This window comes from Wyeomyia smithii, chromosome 2 (genome assembly GCF_029784165.1).
Source record: "Wyeomyia smithii strain HCP4-BCI-WySm-NY-G18 chromosome 2, ASM2978416v1, whole genome shotgun sequence".
Taxonomy (NCBI): domain Eukaryota; kingdom Metazoa; phylum Arthropoda; class Insecta; order Diptera; family Culicidae; genus Wyeomyia; species Wyeomyia smithii.
Window position 1 is genome coordinate 190076363 of NC_073695.1, and position 19323 is coordinate 190095685.

General features: G+C 40.9%; 1 protein-coding gene across 18 annotated transcripts in view; it reads right to left on the reverse strand.

The window, feature by feature from the left end:
- LOC129720724 (rab11 family-interacting protein 4B) overlaps nt 1-19323 on the reverse strand; it is a 189692-nt gene that overhangs the window by 8565 nt on the left and 161804 nt on the right. For 10 of the 18 annotated variants that reach the window (XM_055672368.1, XM_055672367.1, XM_055672372.1 and 7 more), the window contains 4 exons: nt 12529-12663; nt 1815-2101; nt 1462-1756; nt 1124-1162 (listed from right to left, as the gene is read on the reverse strand). In XM_055672368.1, the coding sequence (XP_055528343.1) occupies nt 1124-1162; nt 1462-1756; nt 1815-2101; nt 12529-12663 (756 nt within the window). Of the gene's footprint in view, nt 1-1123; nt 1163-1461; nt 1757-1814; nt 2102-12528; nt 12664-13528; nt 14372-19323 lie in introns of those variants that run through there. The other 8 variants (XM_055672361.1, XM_055672364.1, XM_055672362.1 and 5 more) reach the window with 4 other exon arrangements.

The following is a 19323-nucleotide window of genomic DNA, read 5'->3' on the forward strand; positions in this document are numbered from 1 at the left end:
AAGGATACATATTAATTTTTATTAAACGGGTTTTCATGATATCGATGCGCAGTTTTAACATTGCTTGCATCTCTCTATTACAATTCACAACCACAATTAAAAATTATGTGCAAGAAGGTTAGCCTTATGATAGTGAATCACTATTGCTTAAGCCACAATCAATATAAATTCCACTTTTCAAACAGACAGGTGAATCGGATCGAAATACTTTGCTCGACGAAGCCATTTTGTTAGAACGAGATACGAAACGTTTGATATTTTTATGAAAGTTTATATTGAAAAGAAGCTTCCTAACGAAGCCTGTCGCTAAAAAACACAATTTCAACAAATAAATTAGAATAGAAAACTTCCCTAAATTCAAAATGTAAATGTTACAATTCATAATATTTATGAGAATGCTCTGGAGAAAGTAACATAACTATCAAAGTATGTTTCTTCACCATACAAGGAAAAATTCACTAATATCAGTCAACATAGAGAAAGTTTGTTGAAGAGACCGCACAAAAATCTATGACCGTTTAGCTGTTTCATAAACTCGTTTATCGTTTAAAGAAACTAGAAAGCAATGCATCTTATTCTTATGAAACAGTAACACAATCTCTCGACACTCTAGTGCACGACACTCAGTGTTCACAAAGTGCCACATGAAAATATATCAACAACACATTTTATATACAGTGGTGTCATGATCATAAAACCAAAAGTCTTTTCTGTTCAAACATCTGAAGCTTGTAACGTTAGGTTTTTCCGATTCGATTACCACCTTTTTCACATTGTTTGGGGGAAACATTTAAATAAAAAAAACAGGTTTAGATTACAAGTCAGCCGAGATAAAACTTCAAATGTTTGTATGAACATCGCCCCAATTGCGAAGCAATAACACCCTGTACACCAACAAGGCAAAACATTTACTATTTATTTACAAACAAATTTATCGCCGTAAACGAGAGGAGGTAAGGTGCCGATCATGAAGCCATTTTGTTAGTAAATCGGATCATTCGCAACGTTAGTGTTTTTTTTTTTTGTTCCACCACCAGAGCATCCCGAAACAAACCGAATGTTAGAGGCAGTTAAGCAAGTGGTGCACACTTTACGACTTATCCGTCTGTACGCCATAACTAACCTGTGTTAATGACGCTAGTGTGGACGAATCGACGGGATCCTGTGGAGAAGACAAAAACAGAAAAAACAGGTCGAAAAGTACGTTTTTTTGCCAAATTTTTACGAGTATGACAGACACGAGACGAATAAAGTGAGTGTTTCTTGGTGAACGATTGACAAACACATAGAACGAACCCTGACTTCGCGCTGAAAAAAAAACAAGGCCCAACCACTAACAGTTAAAAGCAGTAAGTGTCGAACGAGAACCGGCAAAAGTGTGGCGACCAAAGTCTACAAGCTGATTGTGGGTGTTGCTGATTGAACTAGTAATCCTCTGTTCGCCCGCTCGGTGACACTCACCTGATTCTGGCTCATGGCTTCCAGTTCCTGTGCGAGACTGTTGGTTGTTCCGTTTAGTAGGTTTCGACCTTCTTCGACGCCTTTTGTCAATACCACTGCTTGCAGTTCCTCGTTGGCTTCCTCCAGTTGTTTGTTCTTCTGTCGCAGTTCATCCATCTCCTGATGTAATTCTTCCAACCGGAGAGATTCGGGTGAGGTGGTAGGTAACGCAGGGCCCCGTTCCGAACGGAGACGTTCGCATTCTTTGCCCAGTTCGACCATCAGGTCCTCGGCTGCCTGTTTGTCGGCTTTGTGTCTAAAAGATGCAAAATTATATTATCAACATCAACGAATAACGTAGAAATACAACTTACTTCTTCTCATTGGCTTTCGCTTCGGCCAAATCCTGCTGGGCCGCCATCAGACTGTCGCGGGTCTTCTCCAGTTTGTCCTCGGTGGCATGCAAATCGGCAGCCTGCTTGTCGCATTGTAATCGCAACCGGGAGATTTCCTCCCGCAGCTGATTCGCCTCGATCTCAATGGTCCGTATCCGGATCTGGCAATTTTCATTCTGCAACTTGGCTTCCCTCTCGACACGAGCCAGCAGCTCTCGGTGGCGCTTCTGCTCTTCGGCTAGCCGCTCCTCTGATCGCAGCTCCGTCTGAAATGTTTCAAGGTAGCGAATTAGAAGTGTTTGTTCATTGGTTGTAAGTAACAGTACACGACTGAAAGCATCGCGTGCAATTTCCGGAAAATTGTTTTGCATGGCTGCGTATGAAGTATGCGAAAGAGTATTAACTCAGAACAAGAAACCCAAAGAAAGAACAGACAAAGGTGACACTTTTCGATAATGGTCGTGGTGGTTTCTTGATCTACGATGCGTGACAAAACATTACCATATTTAGCTGAGAGACAATCAAGGTTCATGACCAACCAGCTGGCGTAACATTACGAATATCTTTAACTGTGGAGGTTTTCCAAAGAATGTAGAGAAAACCGTTGAAGAAAAGAAACAGTTCATTATGAATAAACTACTTGCAATAACCATCAACAACCTAAGAGACCTTCATTGTTGTCACCATTATATGGACGTAGAAAAACAACCAACAAGCGGATTCATTTGCTTGATCGCTAAATTTATGCATTGACAACCGGTGCGCACACATCCGCAAATACTGCGTACGGTCTAATCGGTAAGCCGCGGCTCGCTGCGATGCGATTCAGCTGAGCTTCAGCCATGGGAAGAAGTCATCGAACGCGGCGCGTCTTTTCCGCTTGACGCAATTTATCACTGATTGCGCTTTGGTGCCGGCGTTCGCTTCATTTCCCGACAATTTCCTATTTTCTCCAATGAATATGCAACACCCACTAACGCGGGCTACCTGCGCGGAGTGAAGAAGAGTGAAGTATTGCTAGTGGAGAGAGAGAGAGAGTAACAAGTTGCAACGAACGGGCAAGGTAATTAAATCTTTAAATTATTTGTTTTCGATTAGTTCTCCCGCGCATGGGCTACCTATTGGAAACCGCAGCTTCGAACTCACGCTTACAAGCCAATATAGTGTGTAACAAACATCTTACAATCGAAGCTCAAGGGGAGAGCGTCTACTAGCCACTTCCTGACCAATGCTGATAGGCTTGGGAAAACGCGCTCGCATTTTGTAAACTGACCAAAACAAAACGAAACGCATCAATAAAACATGATTGCTTCGGGCGAATCACAGATGCACTTTCGTAAATGACGTTCTTCAAATGGTCTTTGTCAATAGAGACCAATTTGGGAGCTTTATTGCGTAATAAACGAACCTATGCGGCCGCCAACGATGACGACATGGCGACGACAGACAGTGGTGACAATGCGAACTTAGCGTCCATAAAAAGAAGCCGATCGTGTTAACTGTCACTTTCGGCGTGAGGTTCCGCGATTAGTGGCCGAAAATGGGGAAAATGCATCAGCCACTAAAGTTTTCAATTTGTTGAAGAGGACTGTGCCTATATACGAGCTATCTATCTATTGCCGAAGAGAAGAGATTAGGGTATTGTTTATTTTATGGTGCAACTTGCCTTACGTTTTCCTACATTTTCACTCACCACCGGCTTTACATTAATGAGAAACGTTTCATTCACCGTCTTCAAATCCGCATAAAAAGACGTTGTAAATTATAACATTGTTGATAGGGCAACCTTTTTTTTACAGCTTGACAGAAATTTAAAAAGTATATTATAGAGTAAATGGGGGCACCGATTGGTGAAACTGGTTCGTAAAAAAAAACAGAGCCAGCGGCAACCATTGAATGTTGACAACGTCTTTAGATACGTTGTAATTATTCATTGCACTATTTTGTCCCAGTTCCAAACGATGGACCTCAATGCAGTAAAGTTTCTTGAAAGATTGTTGCGCAGTGAGCAGAATAGTAATGAATGATATATCGCATTGTCATCTCTAGAGTTATTTGATAGCTAATACAAGGCTGAGAAAGATGTCCGTGTGTTGTTTCTTCTGTTGCGAGATTTAATTGTATCTAGAAATAACACAGTTGTTTTGTGTATTCTGTTTCATGAAACAAACAGCTTTCTGTCTAACTAAGGAACAATTAGAATATTCGAAGCTGTTCTACCCCCATATCACAGATTGCAGCATGATTTATTTAGGACTAACAGGTGGTAGACAAAATGATCGAGACAGACAAAATTTTTTCGAACTGAATTTCTATTTTTAATAACGGCTTTTTCCGTTAACACGCAAGTTCATTAAGCAGACAGTGTGTGAGTAGAGAAAGAACGAAAAATAAGCGAACTGGAAATATGATACAGATTTTGGAAAAATATACCGCATCCCGACGGGACTTGAACCCGCAATCTCCCTGTCTCCGGCATGGTGTTTTGACCAATTAAACTACGGGGGACGGTGGTACTGTTCCACAATCTATATCGTATCACATTCCGCTGTCGACTTATTCTATTGCTAATCCCTAACTACACACACTGCTGTGCAAGCGTTATTTATAGACTGAAAGGAATGTCTCATCACACACAGAAGAGTCAGCTGATGCTGATAACTCTTATAGACCTGTGTGATCGAGACCAAAGTCAGTCTGCGTCGTGCTTGCAAGTGCGACACAACTACGGAAGGTTCTCCGTACGGCTAAAGTCCCGTCGGGATGCGGTATATTTTTCCAAAATCTGTATCATCTTTCCAGTTCGCTTATTTTTCGTTCTTTCTCTACTCACACACTGTCTGCTTAATGAACAGGCAAAATTTTGTCAATTTTTAATTGTCAGAGCTTCACGAAAAATTAATCAATTTTGATAAAACCGGTTTCATTTTACTGCAAAACTATTCTAGTTTCCAAAAATCACTAGGGGATTCGACGGGCTTAACGGAAACAGGGAAAAATCTGGATTTTAGGATTGTGTGTCAAAATATGGATTCTTGCAACGCTTACAACTTTTTCTGACATCTTGTTTCTTTTAGGTTTATATGTTTTCAATAAACTAGAATTCATTCCGAGTTCATTGGTACCTAAAGGTTGCAAATCTGTCGAAGAACCATCGAGATAATAATTAATTAAGTATGGGTGTTGTTTTTGACTGTTTTTTCTCTTGCTGCGTGCCATTTTCCGTGGGCACCCTAGCAGTAGTCAATGTAACTATGTGGGTGTGTAGGCCTTAGTAAACGAAGCAACTTTGCGAACATTTTTTTGAAAATTTTTCTGGACTAACATTCGAAGTATTTAAACCTCTTCCTTATAAATCAACATATCTAAATGACGAGAGATAGAAAATGATTGTCAATGGATAACTTAAAGAAAATTATCTGAGCTTTTATTAAAAATATTAAAAAAATGAATTTCAGATCATCACTAAAATATAAATTCAAAAAACAAAATTCGATAATTTTAAAAAACAAAAAGTGATTTTAAAAATATCGGTTGTTTAAATTTTTTTAAAAACGAAGGTCTTTAGATAGACAATTTAGTTGCCAAGAACTCTTCAGAACAAACTACAGTGCAAACTCTTAAAGAAAAAAAATTTTCTAACAAAAACTTTTTCGTGCACTCAACAGCAAAAAAACTGCAAAAAACATGCTTAATTAATTCATATCTCGATTGTTTCTTGACGGATTTTCAACCTTTGCATACCAATTAACTCGGAATGAATTCTAGCTTATTGTAAACATATAAATCTGAAAGAAACAAGATGTCAAACAAAGGCGTTGCAAGAATCCACATTTTGACACACACTACTAAAATCCAGAATTTTTCCAGTGTCCGTTGGTCCCGTCGAATTCCCTAGTTATTATTGGAAACAAGAATAGTTTTACAGTAAAATGAAACCGGTTTCATCAAAATTGATTTATTTTTCGGGAAGTTCTGACTATTTAAAGATTGACAAAATTTTGCCTGTCTCAATCATTTTGTTTACCCCCTGTATTAGTCCGAGTAGTTTTAAAGCAGTTCCTAAAAGAACTTCAACAATAAGGTTGATGTAAGAGAAAAGTAGAACAATTTTGTATTGACTGCGGAAGCAATTACAATCTTTTAATGAAATAAAAATTAGAATATATGTGATAGTGTTGATAAGTCACCGTTTGTGGCAGAACACACAATATAAATTCTGAATAATATTAGTAAATAATGAGATAAAAATAAAGAAAAATACAGAGCAATTTTGTAGCAGATATCAGGAGGCTTTTGGTATAATTCGAATAAAATTCAGTTTGAAAGTTAAGCTTAATTTGCGATTTGGCCGCATAATGACACTATGACACAAACTTATTTCTCTTTTTTGTATGGATTTATCATTGCGACCAGAAAGGTTTATCTATTGTGATATTGTCCAAGAGTCTGCTCTTCTATATTCCGCACTTCTATTATTAGCAATACTCCTATTGAAAGTAAGTGACATACTTATTATTTATTCGTGCTTGTGTGTATGCTTTTACCCTTCCCTTCTTCTATTTTTCAGACTGGCTAGAGGCACCAAATTTCACGGGAATGGTTAAAAAACTATTATCTTTCTAGAGCAACTGTTTCGACCCTTAGGGCAGCTTATGACGACCAGTGTAATATCCCACCTGACCGGATCTGTGTCAGATGCAAATTCACTTCTCCATGGCACCTCCCGACCCATCCAAAGACCCCTGAAATATATTGGTGCGTCCGTCTACGTTTCACCGTATTGGACAATTCCTGTGGAGGATAATCGAGAATGACTGAGTATGCCCCTTGTGCCAAGTTGATTGAAGCAATCTACATCCTCCTTAATGACGATGCTGATAGCCATCATATCGGACAAGACGTCGACTGTATTTTCTGGCCAGACAAACATCCGCACATTCAATTATTGCAAACATCTCTGTTTAAAACAGTGTGGACCAAAACGACGACGCAAATAAGGAACTCTGACTTTTCATTCTGTGCGCAACGTTTCACACACCTTGTAGGGAAACCACACAGTTACCCCGAGGTTTCATCGTGCAGTTCAATTGACACACAAGATTTCTTGACAAAAATATGTTGATTCTTTTGAGCAGACTTCTCTGTTTGCATTTGGTCATATTCGTGCAACGGCAGCAGATGAAGAATTGTATCCAGAGCTTCCCATGGAGTGCTGCGCATTACTTCCGTTATAAAAGTATACACTGGACTTTAGCTAGCTAGGTTCTAGCTGTAGTCCCTTTAGTTTTTGGCCACCACACTAACGATCAGTTACAGACTATAATAGATGTGTAAATTCTCATTACTATTTTTAGTTTCAAACCCCACATCCTTGCGACGGTCTCAGAGTACAACCATAATACACTGACTGCCTTGTAGACCGCTTTGCTTAGATGTGCATTTCAGTTAAGCTTGGCATTACGTATAACTCCTAAGTAGAGGAACCGTGAGTATCGTCAAAATCAACGGTCGCTTTATCGATGAAGATGACAACCAAAAGAGAAAAGGAGAGGGATCTTCCCAAGCAGCACCACCTCAAAGCGATCTCTGAAGCTCTTGGGGGTTATGGTTGACGATAAGCTCACGTTCGGGAGTCACGTCGGCTATGCCTGTAAGAGGGCCTCATCGGCTATTGCAGCACTATCTCGGATGATGTCCAATAGCTCAGCAGTCTATGGCAGCAAGCGAAGACTTCTTGCCAGCGTGGTTTCGTCCATACTTAGGTATGGTGGGCCAGTGTGATCCAAAGCGCAAGGTACTAACAATTACCTGGGTAAACTGTAAAGTACCTACAGTCTCATGTGCCTGAGAGTTGCGCGAGTGTATCGTACCGTGTCATACGAGGCAATCTGTGTCTGGTCCGGCATACTGCCTATCAGTATCGCCATAAAGGAGGCCAGGGAATGTTTCGACCAACGTGACACAAGGGACATACGAGGTACCAAAAGGTCATTCACGATGATCCGCTGGCAGCGGGAATGGTCTAACTCCACAAAGGGTAGATGGACGCAACGACTTATTCCGGAGATATCCGGATAGGTCGGGAGGCGCCATGGCGAAGTGAACTTCCACCTGATACAGATCCTATCAAGCCATGATTGTTTCAGGCAATATCTGCACAGGTTCAGACACGGGAGGGCCTTCATGTGTCCCGAGTGCGTGGAGACGGAGGAGATTGCTGAGCATGTCTTCTTCGTATGCCCCCGTTTCGTAAGAGCAACATGATGGCTGTGAGCGGGCCTGGCACTACTTCGAATAATCTAGTCCGGAGGATGTGCGATAACCCGGACATCTGGAGCGCGGCTTGTGCAGCAGCCTTCCAGATTGTCCTGGAGCTGCAACGTGTGCCAACTACCAACACGCTAGTGGTAGCTAACTACCAGTCTCCAGGTGGTTAGCTAGGAGGTTACAAGAGTAAAGAGGGTGCATCACGCACAAAAGTCATTCTCCGACGTAATACTTAACCGTCGTTCCAGGGTGATCCGGGCTGGAGACTGGAGGGGTTTTGAGTGGATCGAGACAGGGATCGGTAGGTGTCTGGAGGAGTGTAACTACCCCAGCATCTCTCCCCTAGTTTCATTCCCACATCCTGAGTTCTCTTCCAGACAGACGTTCGCAGATTTTCCAGCCACCTTAAAAAAAGCTAATCGTACAACGAAATCAGGATCCAAAATGAACAAAGTAATACACCAGGCGGTGTTTTAGTAATTGAAGTCTTACCCCAGTCCCATTAAGAACCGCACGGCTCAATCAGTGGAGTTTTTCAAGTGAACCCAGGAGTTTGAAAAGGTAGCAGATTTACAGGCACTCTCGAAACACGGTAAGTTCGGTGAGCTCCTCGAAAAAGTGCTGAGGGACCAGTTCTTAGCAGGCCTTTGAAGCACCAAAATCCAAACGGGGCTATTGAACAATGCAGGCGGCGACCTTAGCAAAGAATCTGTAGCAGATTCGACCACACGGGTTGTCATACCTGAGTATGGACGTTGCCACATACTGAGTTATTTGACATTATGTACGATAATGCCGCTTTAGTCGTGGAAGCATTCTTGCAGACATAGCCGACGTGGCTTCCAAACGTGAGCTTGTCGTCGACCATTACCCTCAAGAAGAGCTCCACGGATCGCTTTGAGGCGATAGTGTATTCACCGGCATTAATAGCCGCATTTTGTTCCGGTTTACGGTTGTTCATGAGCTCTGTCTTATGGTGCGCTAACTCCAGTCGTAGACAGTACACGGTAGCTGGCGTGCGGATTTCCGGTGGTGTCGAATACAACATGGCAGGCTTCAGTGAGCTGGACATGTAGTCAGAATGCCTGACGAGAGAGCCGCCAATTTTCAGCAGAGAACCAGGAGAGGCCGTCTACTTCGTGGTAGGCTTCGCACTCGGTGGATGAGCACGGTGAAAGAAGATGTACGATCTGTTGGTGTGCCAGGTGACTACTGGAGAACCTCTGCCCACGACAGAAGAAGCTGAACATGTCTTATTCGTTAGGCCCCAAACCAGTGAACGGTCCGTCGGCCAACAAAGTAAAGTAAGTAGTGAACCTCTTTTTTACGAGTTTGCTGAACGTGTACATACGAGTGAATCTGTGAGTGACCAGAGTTAAAGTAAAAGTTAATTTGAACAAGCGTAAGTTTATAGTAAAAGTGATTTGGTATTTAGGGAACAGGGTCTCGGAGAAAGATCTTAGAACGTCGAATGAAAATGTTAAAGCCATCGTTGATGCTCACTGTACCAGTGATGTTTCGTAGTTGAAGTCGTTTTTGGGCATGATCAATTACTAGTTGAAGATCATCCCGAACTAGTTTTTTTTTATTCTCGCTTATTTTCCGTCGGTCTATTTCCGCCACTGTTGTGGCCAATCACCGACGCCCAGGGAGGCGACTCCACACCCAGGTCCCTAACTCACGACCCGTTTATTAACGGACCGGCGCCAACGGCTTTACTTCCTCATGCGATGGAAGGCGTGATCCCAGAGATTTTTCGCCTCAGAAAATCTCCCGGTATCGGCTAGGATTGAATCTAGACCAGTTGGGTTGGTTGTGAGTGGATCACGCCACCTCACAACCATCGACACCTATGTCGGCGGTGGGATTCGAACCCAGGCGTCAAGCGTGGTTGGCGGAGACGTTACCAACCACACTAGGCCCCCGCTCATCCCGAACTACGTTGTTGAAGAAGAACTCTCGTTTTTAATGGAATGAACAGTGCCTGCACGTGTTTGGTGAGTTCAAGATGCTTTTGTTGATTTACATCCAGCTGGAATAGATGTGAGGGTTATTCGTGGTCATTAGTGAAGAGAGTTCAAATGGATTGGGAGCAGTGCTGTGTCACAGAGTAAATCAGATAGAAAAACCGGTGTTCTACGTTTCTGGTACTCTGTCGCGTTAGAAATTAATTTTCAAAATCTTTTACCAGAAATCACTTGCGATTATGTTTGTGTAACTTAGTTTACAATTACGGTAAAATATATGTATAGTCATTACCGATAACAAGCCGTAGGCTAGTAGTTTTAATGTCAAGAAAGGTATTCCGTCACTAACCGTAAACGAGATTGCAGTAATACGTCCACATGTTTTCTATCTTTGATGTTCAAATTGAGTACCGGCCGGCTTCGAAAGTCTCTAACTCCGTTGCTAGGTTCCCGATTCAGGCAGTGAAACAGGGTAGATAGGGATAGATGACGAAGGGGTAAATGACGATGCATAAATCGTTCTTTAAATTCGTGTAGGAGAACTTTAGAATTGTTGCATGGACGGCATCTAGGTGTTATTCGCATTAAACAGGCAGCTCGAGAGTTTGTGTTATGACAAGGCATGGATAAGGAAATCGGAGAATTCGCCAAGCATTGCACACTGGGAAAAAACGGACCCAAATTCCCACAAAATTAATGCCGCTGAGCTGGCAACCTGAAATATAGCATTTCTTATGTAAAATTGATCAAAAAATCGATTGGTGATAGTTTCATCTTGTGCAGGGCACGGGTAAAAGCATGCATTCCCAAAAATACGCAAAAATAAGGTGAAAAGGGGCAAAATAGACCATTTTCCGTGCTCTGCACGAAATGAAACTATCACCAATCGATTTTTGGACCAATTTTACATTAGAAATGCTACATTTCAGGTTGCCAGTCTAGCGGTGATTTTCCAGTGGAAAAACCGGAACCCACATTTCCACTAAATACTCGCCGCTGGACTAACAACCTGAAATATCGCATTTATTATGTAAAATTGGTCAATAAATCGATTGGTAATGATTTCATTTTGTGCAAGGCATGGAAAATGGTCTATTTTGTCCCTTTTCACCCTATTTTCGCGTATTTTTAGAAATATAGGTCTTTTCCCGTGCCCTGCACAGGATGAAACTATAACCAATCGATTTATTGATCAATTATACATAAGAAATGCTATATTTCCGGTTGCCAGCTCAGCGGCATTAATTTAGTGGGAATTTGGGTCCGTTTTTTCCCAGTGTGCAATGTGAGGTGTGCAGTAGTAAGGGTAGATCTATCAAGAAAAGTTTTCTGAATGGCATGAAGCTCTCCGTCCCTTTTGTCGTATTCAATAGAACTTTTACCAATTAGCCAGGAAGACGTTGCTGATTTAAAATGATGCACACGTTTTAAACATCAGGATGATATCGGAGAAGGTCATGGTTTTGGGTAGCCTTGATACCATAATCAATGATAATGGTCCTCCATTTTTTAGTAAAGCCTTCTCGACTTCTACGCTTCATTAATGAGAATAGTTTCGCTGCATAGTTCTCCTACTCGCCTGAGAGTGCTAGACAGACAGAACAGTACAGAAATTCAACCACATGGAACTGAGTGAGAGTGAGTTTTGTTATAGCTATAGTCAGGCAATAGATTGCACCCCTGTTATTGTGGTTTTCGCGTTCACTCCCAAAACGGATCAAGAATCAAAATTAAAGCCACAGGATAAAAAATCAAAAAAGAAAGTGGATATCAATAATGAGTATAATGTCAATAATGAGAATAATGCTAAAAAGTATGCCAATTTTGCGTTCTAGATCAGTTGTGATCCTTTCGAAAAAGATATTTCCGGATGTTTGGAATAAAATAGATTTTTAATTGTTTTTCTAGCATTCTTTCAATTTAGTGAAACGTACATATAATTAGCGACCCTGGTCTTATAATTGACTACCGGGTTCCCAGTAACATTTTGACGTGCAACCAAGTTTTACTTCCATTTATTTTTCTGTAAGATTCAATAGGAAACTCAGTTCCGAAAATTGTTATACACAGTTTGCGAATTTTCGACTGCTAGCAAAAAAAGTTTGCGTTTTACCCGCAAGTATATTTCCAGTAACAAAACTAAAACCTATAGAGAAAACAACTACAATGTACTCGCGAGATTGGAATATATTAGCAATCTAACAAGTCTGAAACTGATGAAAGCGATAAGAAGTACCATTCGTTGATAGTTTTCTATACAGCACGTTTTCAGCCACATGTGAACAGCGTTTTGTTGCCACATGCAAACTAGATGTTGTTTGTTACAGTTTCAACTTTTGTAAATTGATTTAATTTTCTATCATTTTCAGTGGTTGTGAAACCATCTTTTGAGCGAAAGCCAATCAGCATAGAAAATACAGTACAAAAATTATCTCTAAACACTCATAAATACTTGCCTCTCTCAGCTGTTCTTCCAGCATGTGGTACCGCGCCTGCAGTACAGCGTACTCCGCCTTGGTCCGGCTGGTTCGATCCTCGACATTGTTCTGCGTGTCCGCCAGGTTCGTCACCTGCCGCTGAAGTATCTCTAGCTGCAATCGGGAAAAAGTAAAATAAAAGAGGGGAAACAATTAGTTACAACCGGCGCACATATAGATTTCCCATCGCCACAAGACAATCACACTCGCAATCGGCAATCTCCCGTTATGAACGTGAAACTGGGAGCAAGCAAAAATATCACACGATCAATCAAACTTCGAAATCGGAACACGGCAAAAGCAAATGAATCACATTGCGGAGATAGTGAACGTTTGAGAGCCCGCTGGCTAAATTGCTTGGTGGCGCAATTTCCCTTTTTTCTGCAGAACTCTGTGTGTGATGGAATACACCGTGATGGATTTATGTGAGAAACGCAAAGCCCCCATCAATTGGTTTATGTCATCTTCCTGCGGCTAAGTAGGCACAGAGCGTTACGTCTTGCTATCATCCCGAGGTAGGCCAATGCGATGCCACTGGAAGCCGCTTATTAACCCTTTGTTATTGGATTACGCTCATGAAGGTTGAGGCTAGTTCTTTCAAGCTTTTTTTCGGGGTTGCCGTGCCCCCTTAAAAATACACCGGGTGGTTTTTTAGTACCACGAGTCCACGACTCACGAGCGTGTGAGAATCTTCACTGCTTGCGCTACGCACGTAACGCGGTTTCGAAGCATAATTGGTACTCGCTGCGGAACAGGGGCTTTTGTTTTCGTTTCTCGCAAATCATTGTCAACTTATTTTTAGACCGAAAAGCGCAAAATATTAGAGTATTCAAACCAATCCTCACCCTTTCGTTTAATTATAGGTTAAATGAAATACGACCACTGTTTCTCAGATGAATTTAAATGAGATGAGATGAAAGAATGTCTGACGAATAAATTGAAAAAATAACACCGATACCCAAACTGCGGCCGTACTTACTTGTTCATTCAGGTTATCACACAGGTCTGTTTTTATCAGCCCATTGATTTTACTGCAGCCGTTGCTCGACTTGAGGATGTATTTGTTGCCAAGTTCGGGATTGTCATTGATCAGCTTCAAATTGTTATTGATGAGATTGTTTTTGGCGTTCTTCTCCTCAATAATGACCGAGCTGATCAGATTGTTGGTTTTCGCGTTCAACAACTTGTTGTTGAGTATGTTATTGTTCGTGATTAGGTTATTGTTGTTGTTCAACTGTTGCGTTTCGAAGCCACCGTTGTTGAACTCTTCCAAATAGAGCCCGGAGTGCGGACCGGAAGGGGGGAAGTCATTCGGGTGAAGACTCAGGAAAGTTTCCTCGTCGATCAGCACCGGCTGATCGGATGGGTAGTACCCGTGTAAGCGTAAATCTTCCAGACTAGATGAAGCGGTGCGCGAGTGCTGATTGAGACCGTCGCTGGTCAGCGTGAGGCAGCTACCGTTGATGGCGTTCGAGTCCAGCGTGGGCCCGACAAACTCGAACTGGCCCTGCCACATGTCGTAGTCCAGATCGAGACTGTCCGGCTGGCTGGTCGAGGAGGGAGTCGCCGTCGACGTCGGGGTCGACGAAAGGTAGTCGACCTTTTTCGATGAGGCCATCATCTTGAAAGGCGAAAGCTTGTCACTAAGTCGGTGCCAGTTCATTGGGCCGGCATGCGGCGGGCATCGTTTTGTGACTTGCAGGCACTTTTTTGTGGATTTCGTTAGGGTAAGACACTTATCAACACAGTTCAGAATGCGGTACCATCTGTTACCGTATGACACTTTTTAACTGCGGGTACTTAACTTGCTTCAAGAGAATAAAACACACCGTAAGCTATTGATTAAACTGTTTTTGAGGAATAAGCGATTGATAGAAACTTGTAAAATGGCATATCTAGTTATTGAGAATACGAAGAACGGGTTTGAATGTTCAAATAGATATTTTTCATAAATCATTCTCAAGCAATCTGCAATCTTAATCTTCTATCAAGAACCTCAACATTTTGTCAGTGACTTTTAATCCCATCCTGTTACTAAAATTGTGTTCGTTCAAATTTGCATGAATTTATAGTGTTTTGTCAATGACAACACCCTCTTCCGATTGATCCAAGATAAACCGCAAATCATAATAGATAATCACAGATCTATCTCACGTTCCATGCTATTGCTAAGTTCGAGTGCTACACAAAATAGCTTCACTGAGCGCACAAGAACCGTAATTTTACTGAAAAAAGTGCCGAATTTGGGTTAATGGCCAGCGAGCTGCGAATAGATTTAATTTGATTCGTGTTAAGTTAGCCTATCGGTTCGCATGTTTGATGCAGCTGTGGCTGATGGATGGGATCCGCTAAAACGAAAATCAACAGACTAGTTGATTTTGAGTCTACAAAAAATGATGAATTCGATTCACTTGTTGCTTCATCGTTAACAAGTGTCCGTTGTTACACTCGTAAGAATCGTCTCAAATTATTAAAAATAAAATAAGCAAGCGAGTATCGTCAACTTCATCAACATCCCAGATAACGGATTCGTAGCATGCAACGGAAAAGGTTACTTCTCTCACTAGTAAAACAAAGCATAACTAATTAAATGTTCAGCTGGTAAGATCCCTAAACTGCTGCTACCAGTTAACGAACTGCATCAGCTCGGTTAGTAGATTCGTTTGGACGGAAAACTTTCATAAACCAGTCACTCGCTCTTCGTTGGCAGATCGCGCTAAGGGAAGAGAGATTTAATTTGCACAAACATTTTACTGGCAACAATCCAGCAGAGATCGCATGTTACACGAAACTTGAGGTGGAAATATCATGGCTGGTTGCAAAACACCGAAAATCACTGTTGGTTATTGAAATTGAATGTCAAACCTGTGTACAATCAGCAGTAAGAGTTCGTTTCAATGATTTTGTTCCGCCAAAATAAAGATAACATCGCATTTGCAACTTTTAGTGATCAGCAATCAATTTTGGCTTTCACGTTGAGTAGTTTCAATGGCGAACAAGACGAGAGTGAGCGGAGTAAAATTCGAGGTGAGTGAGCGCGAACAGTAGAAGAGGCAGCGAATGGCGTAATTGGATTTTGATTCAAAAATTGAAGGTCGATAACGGATTTGCAACTGATCAAAACATGATCAATGCAAACCCTGTGTTTTGGAGGTTGGCTATAAATAACCGCATCAAAACTTTACCCAAACCAAGGGTTGTTTCTGCTACTGGTTAATAGAGAAATTAATGGGTATCGTACAGTTTCCATGACTAATGCTAGTTGTGTGCTCATTTCAAACCGCAACTTTCCGCTTCCTCTCTTCGAAATGATTTACTGTTGATTGTTATCAAAGTTATGTAAGACTTTATAGCGGCTGAGAGAAATAGCCTTCTTAAGTGTACTCCTGACAGCCCAGCATCGATCGTGGCAAAAATCGGTAAAATCATAAATGCAGTTTCATAAACACTTCCTAAATAAGCTCTAGGCACGACTTCTGCACTATCCCGGTGTAACAGAGCGCAGTTTAAACATTGCAGCAATCAACCCCTGATACTGTAATTCCCACGACAGCTGCAGCAGCAGCTCCTTATTTAAGGTACACCACTAGTAGCGTAAATGGGTGTCGCTTGCAGAAACGACTCCTCTCACTCCTCCTCCTGCTCTCGTGCTCCAAGAAAGGAAACTGGCTGTACTTCCGAGGGGCCACTATTACCAAATCTGCGCAACTGGCAATCGCGAGCGGCTCCCACAAAAGAAACCCCGCGTCCAGGTGCGCTGTCATTATTTTATTATCTCGGTTACTCGTTAATCTGTTCAGCCGTTTACTGCCGGAACCTAGCAGCCGTAAGAAGAGTAATTCAAGATTCAGCAGTTTCGCAAACGGTAATCAAGGTAAAATTGTTTCGCTTAAATCCTTTTGGGGTCGAGCTTAGGCGCAATATTGCACCCATAATAGGGGAGGGATCATGAAGCTGAACCTTTGATCGATTTCAATTTTGGTTTATTGCAAAAGATTAAAAGTTATGTTATAGAGTTATTTTTTTTTACAATCATCGCACAGTGGTACGAGAGCTCAAATCGTGTACTTTTTTTCCAAATACTGGTTTAATTCGCATACTATCTTCAGAAGATATTTAGTATATAAAAAGTCTTAAAGAATGACAACAACTTTTAGTTTGGAACTCCATCGCTAGTGGCGTCATAACCAACAATATAACCTATATTTGTAGAGTTATTGGAAAAAGTTCACGATTTTGAGCTCCCGTACCACTGTGCATAGGAGAATATTTTATTTTGGCTTCGATTATATTTGATTGCATTGTGACGAAATAACTTCAATTGTCCCGGGCATTCTAGGACCTTTGACAGGTTGGTTGGTCTTGCCAAAAGTTGTATTTGCAAAATCTGATCTGACAATCTTTAATAGTAGAATAGTTCGCATAATCAAACAATTTGTTTTATGTTTGAGCGGATGCGTGTACGATTTTCCAGACAATTGCTGTGAGAATAAAGGATATCGGTTGAAAATAAACCGACTTATAAGCATTCATTAAAACACAAAGTTTATCCACTTTTCGTTAAGAGATTTTAAATTTACACCTCTCTGTGGCAGGCTAAAGAAAAACGTAGTCCTGCGTCAAATATTTTCTACTGACAATGTCCAAAACGGCAACTTTTAGAAAGTAAGAATCGTGGGATAAGTTAAAGTGAAAATCAAAAGGATTGCGTACACACTAGCGTCATGTAGCGGTATTATTCTGTACCAACCTATTCACTAGCCAGCAGCTCTTGACCTTCTGAAAAACTTTGCTGAAACCTCTTTCCGTCACTTATCGAAAGAATTCGGTACTAAATTGTCCACCATTCAAAAGCCCTTAAAACTCAATTTGAAAACAATAATAATTTTTAAATTTTTTAAAAATACACATATTTGAGCAATTCTCGCTGAAACCGTCCCACTGGTGACATGAGGTCTTTAAAAAACGATATTTTTGTGTTTGTATGATAAAAAATAGTGAAAAAAATGAGAAAACTACTTTAGTTAGTTCATATTGATGGACCCTTCGAGCACAAATCGGTTAAACGGTTTTTACAAAAAATGATTTTTGTGCAATTCTTGATCTTTTAATTGATTTATTTCTCTTGAATTTGTCATTGAACCCCCTGCAACCAACACATCATTTTCAAGAGGAATGATAGAGCTTTCATTTAAAGTAGAAAAAAATTGGCCGCGATCTTGGATCTCGCCGCCATTTTGGATTTCATCAGAAAAACGTGTTTTTGAGCAAGTTCGCAACCACTGATTTTAAATTTTACATCACCATTGGAAAGCTGAGAAAAAATGCTATAAGATACATTTAAAACATTAGATGAGCATTGAGGTTAGATTGTCATTCTGGTCACTTTTCAAAATCGACCTTCAAACAGTTCAACGCATGACGCGCGGCCAATATCAAATCAACGCAATATACTGAGCCTGTAGTGTGCGTATGATGTGGAAAGTCAGTATTCCTAGTTCACAGGTAGTAAGTGCACCCACGCACCGCAATTTTTGAATAGCCTTTAATCAATTGGCTGAATTTCGTTAGTAGCAAACGTACCCTTTTCGTCAACAAGAATTTTCTAGGGATCAAAAAAGTGATGATTCTACTTTTACTTTATTTACGCTAGCATACGCAAATCTTCTCCAGATTACTCGGGATATACTTGATGCATACTATACCTTGGTATACCATACCTAAGTTTGTTGATAGTAGTTTAATGCATGAAAACAACAGTATATAACAGTAGTAAAAACAACATCTAACACTAATTTGTTTAATTACTAAACACGCGAAACTGTCCTCCGTACAGGGAACCAAACTTTGTTCTAGCAAAAAAACGTAGAGAAGCTTTATCACAAATTACGTTACACTCAAGAAGGAGCAAGGGAGTGAAGAAATAAACAGTGTGAATGCAGTGAAAAGGGGTCAAAGATACGATTTTTTGCTTTACGTAACTTATGAACAGACCTAAAGTCACACAGGCATTGGGCCATCCACATTCCACGTGGACAACTTTGGGGAAGGGGAGGGGTGTGATATCCACGGTCCATACAAAATTTTGAGAATTTATATGAGCAGTTGTGGGGGACGGGAAGGGGGAGAGGGCTAACAAAATCCTTAAAAATCTGTCCACGTGGAACATGGATGGCCCCTAATATACACTACACACAGACACTCACCACAGGCTCAGCATATTGCGTTGATTTGATATTGGCCGCGCGACATGCGTTGAACTGTTTGAAGCTCGATTTTGAAAAATGTCCAGAATGACAAGCTAAACTCAATGCTCACCTAATATTTTGAATGTATCTTATAGCATTTTTTCTCAGCTTTCCAATGGCGAAGTTAAATTTAAAATCGATGGTTGCGAACTTGCTCAAAAACACGTTTTTCTGATGAAATCCAAAATGGCGGCGAGATCCAAGATGGCGTCCAATTTTTTTCTACTTTAAATGAAAGCTCTATCATTCCTCTTGAAAACGATGTGTTGGTTGCAGGGGATTCAACGACAAATTCAAGAGAAATAAATCAATAAAAAGATCAAGAATTGCTCAAAAATCAATTTTTGTAAAAACCGTTTAACCGTTTTGTGCCCGAGGGGTCCATCAATATGAACTAACCAAAATGGTTTTTTAATTTTTTCACTACTTTCAATCATTTAGACACAAAAATATCCTTTTTGAAAGACCTCATGTCACCAGTGGGACGGTTTCAGCGAGAATTGCTCATTTGATTCCTTGGTATTTT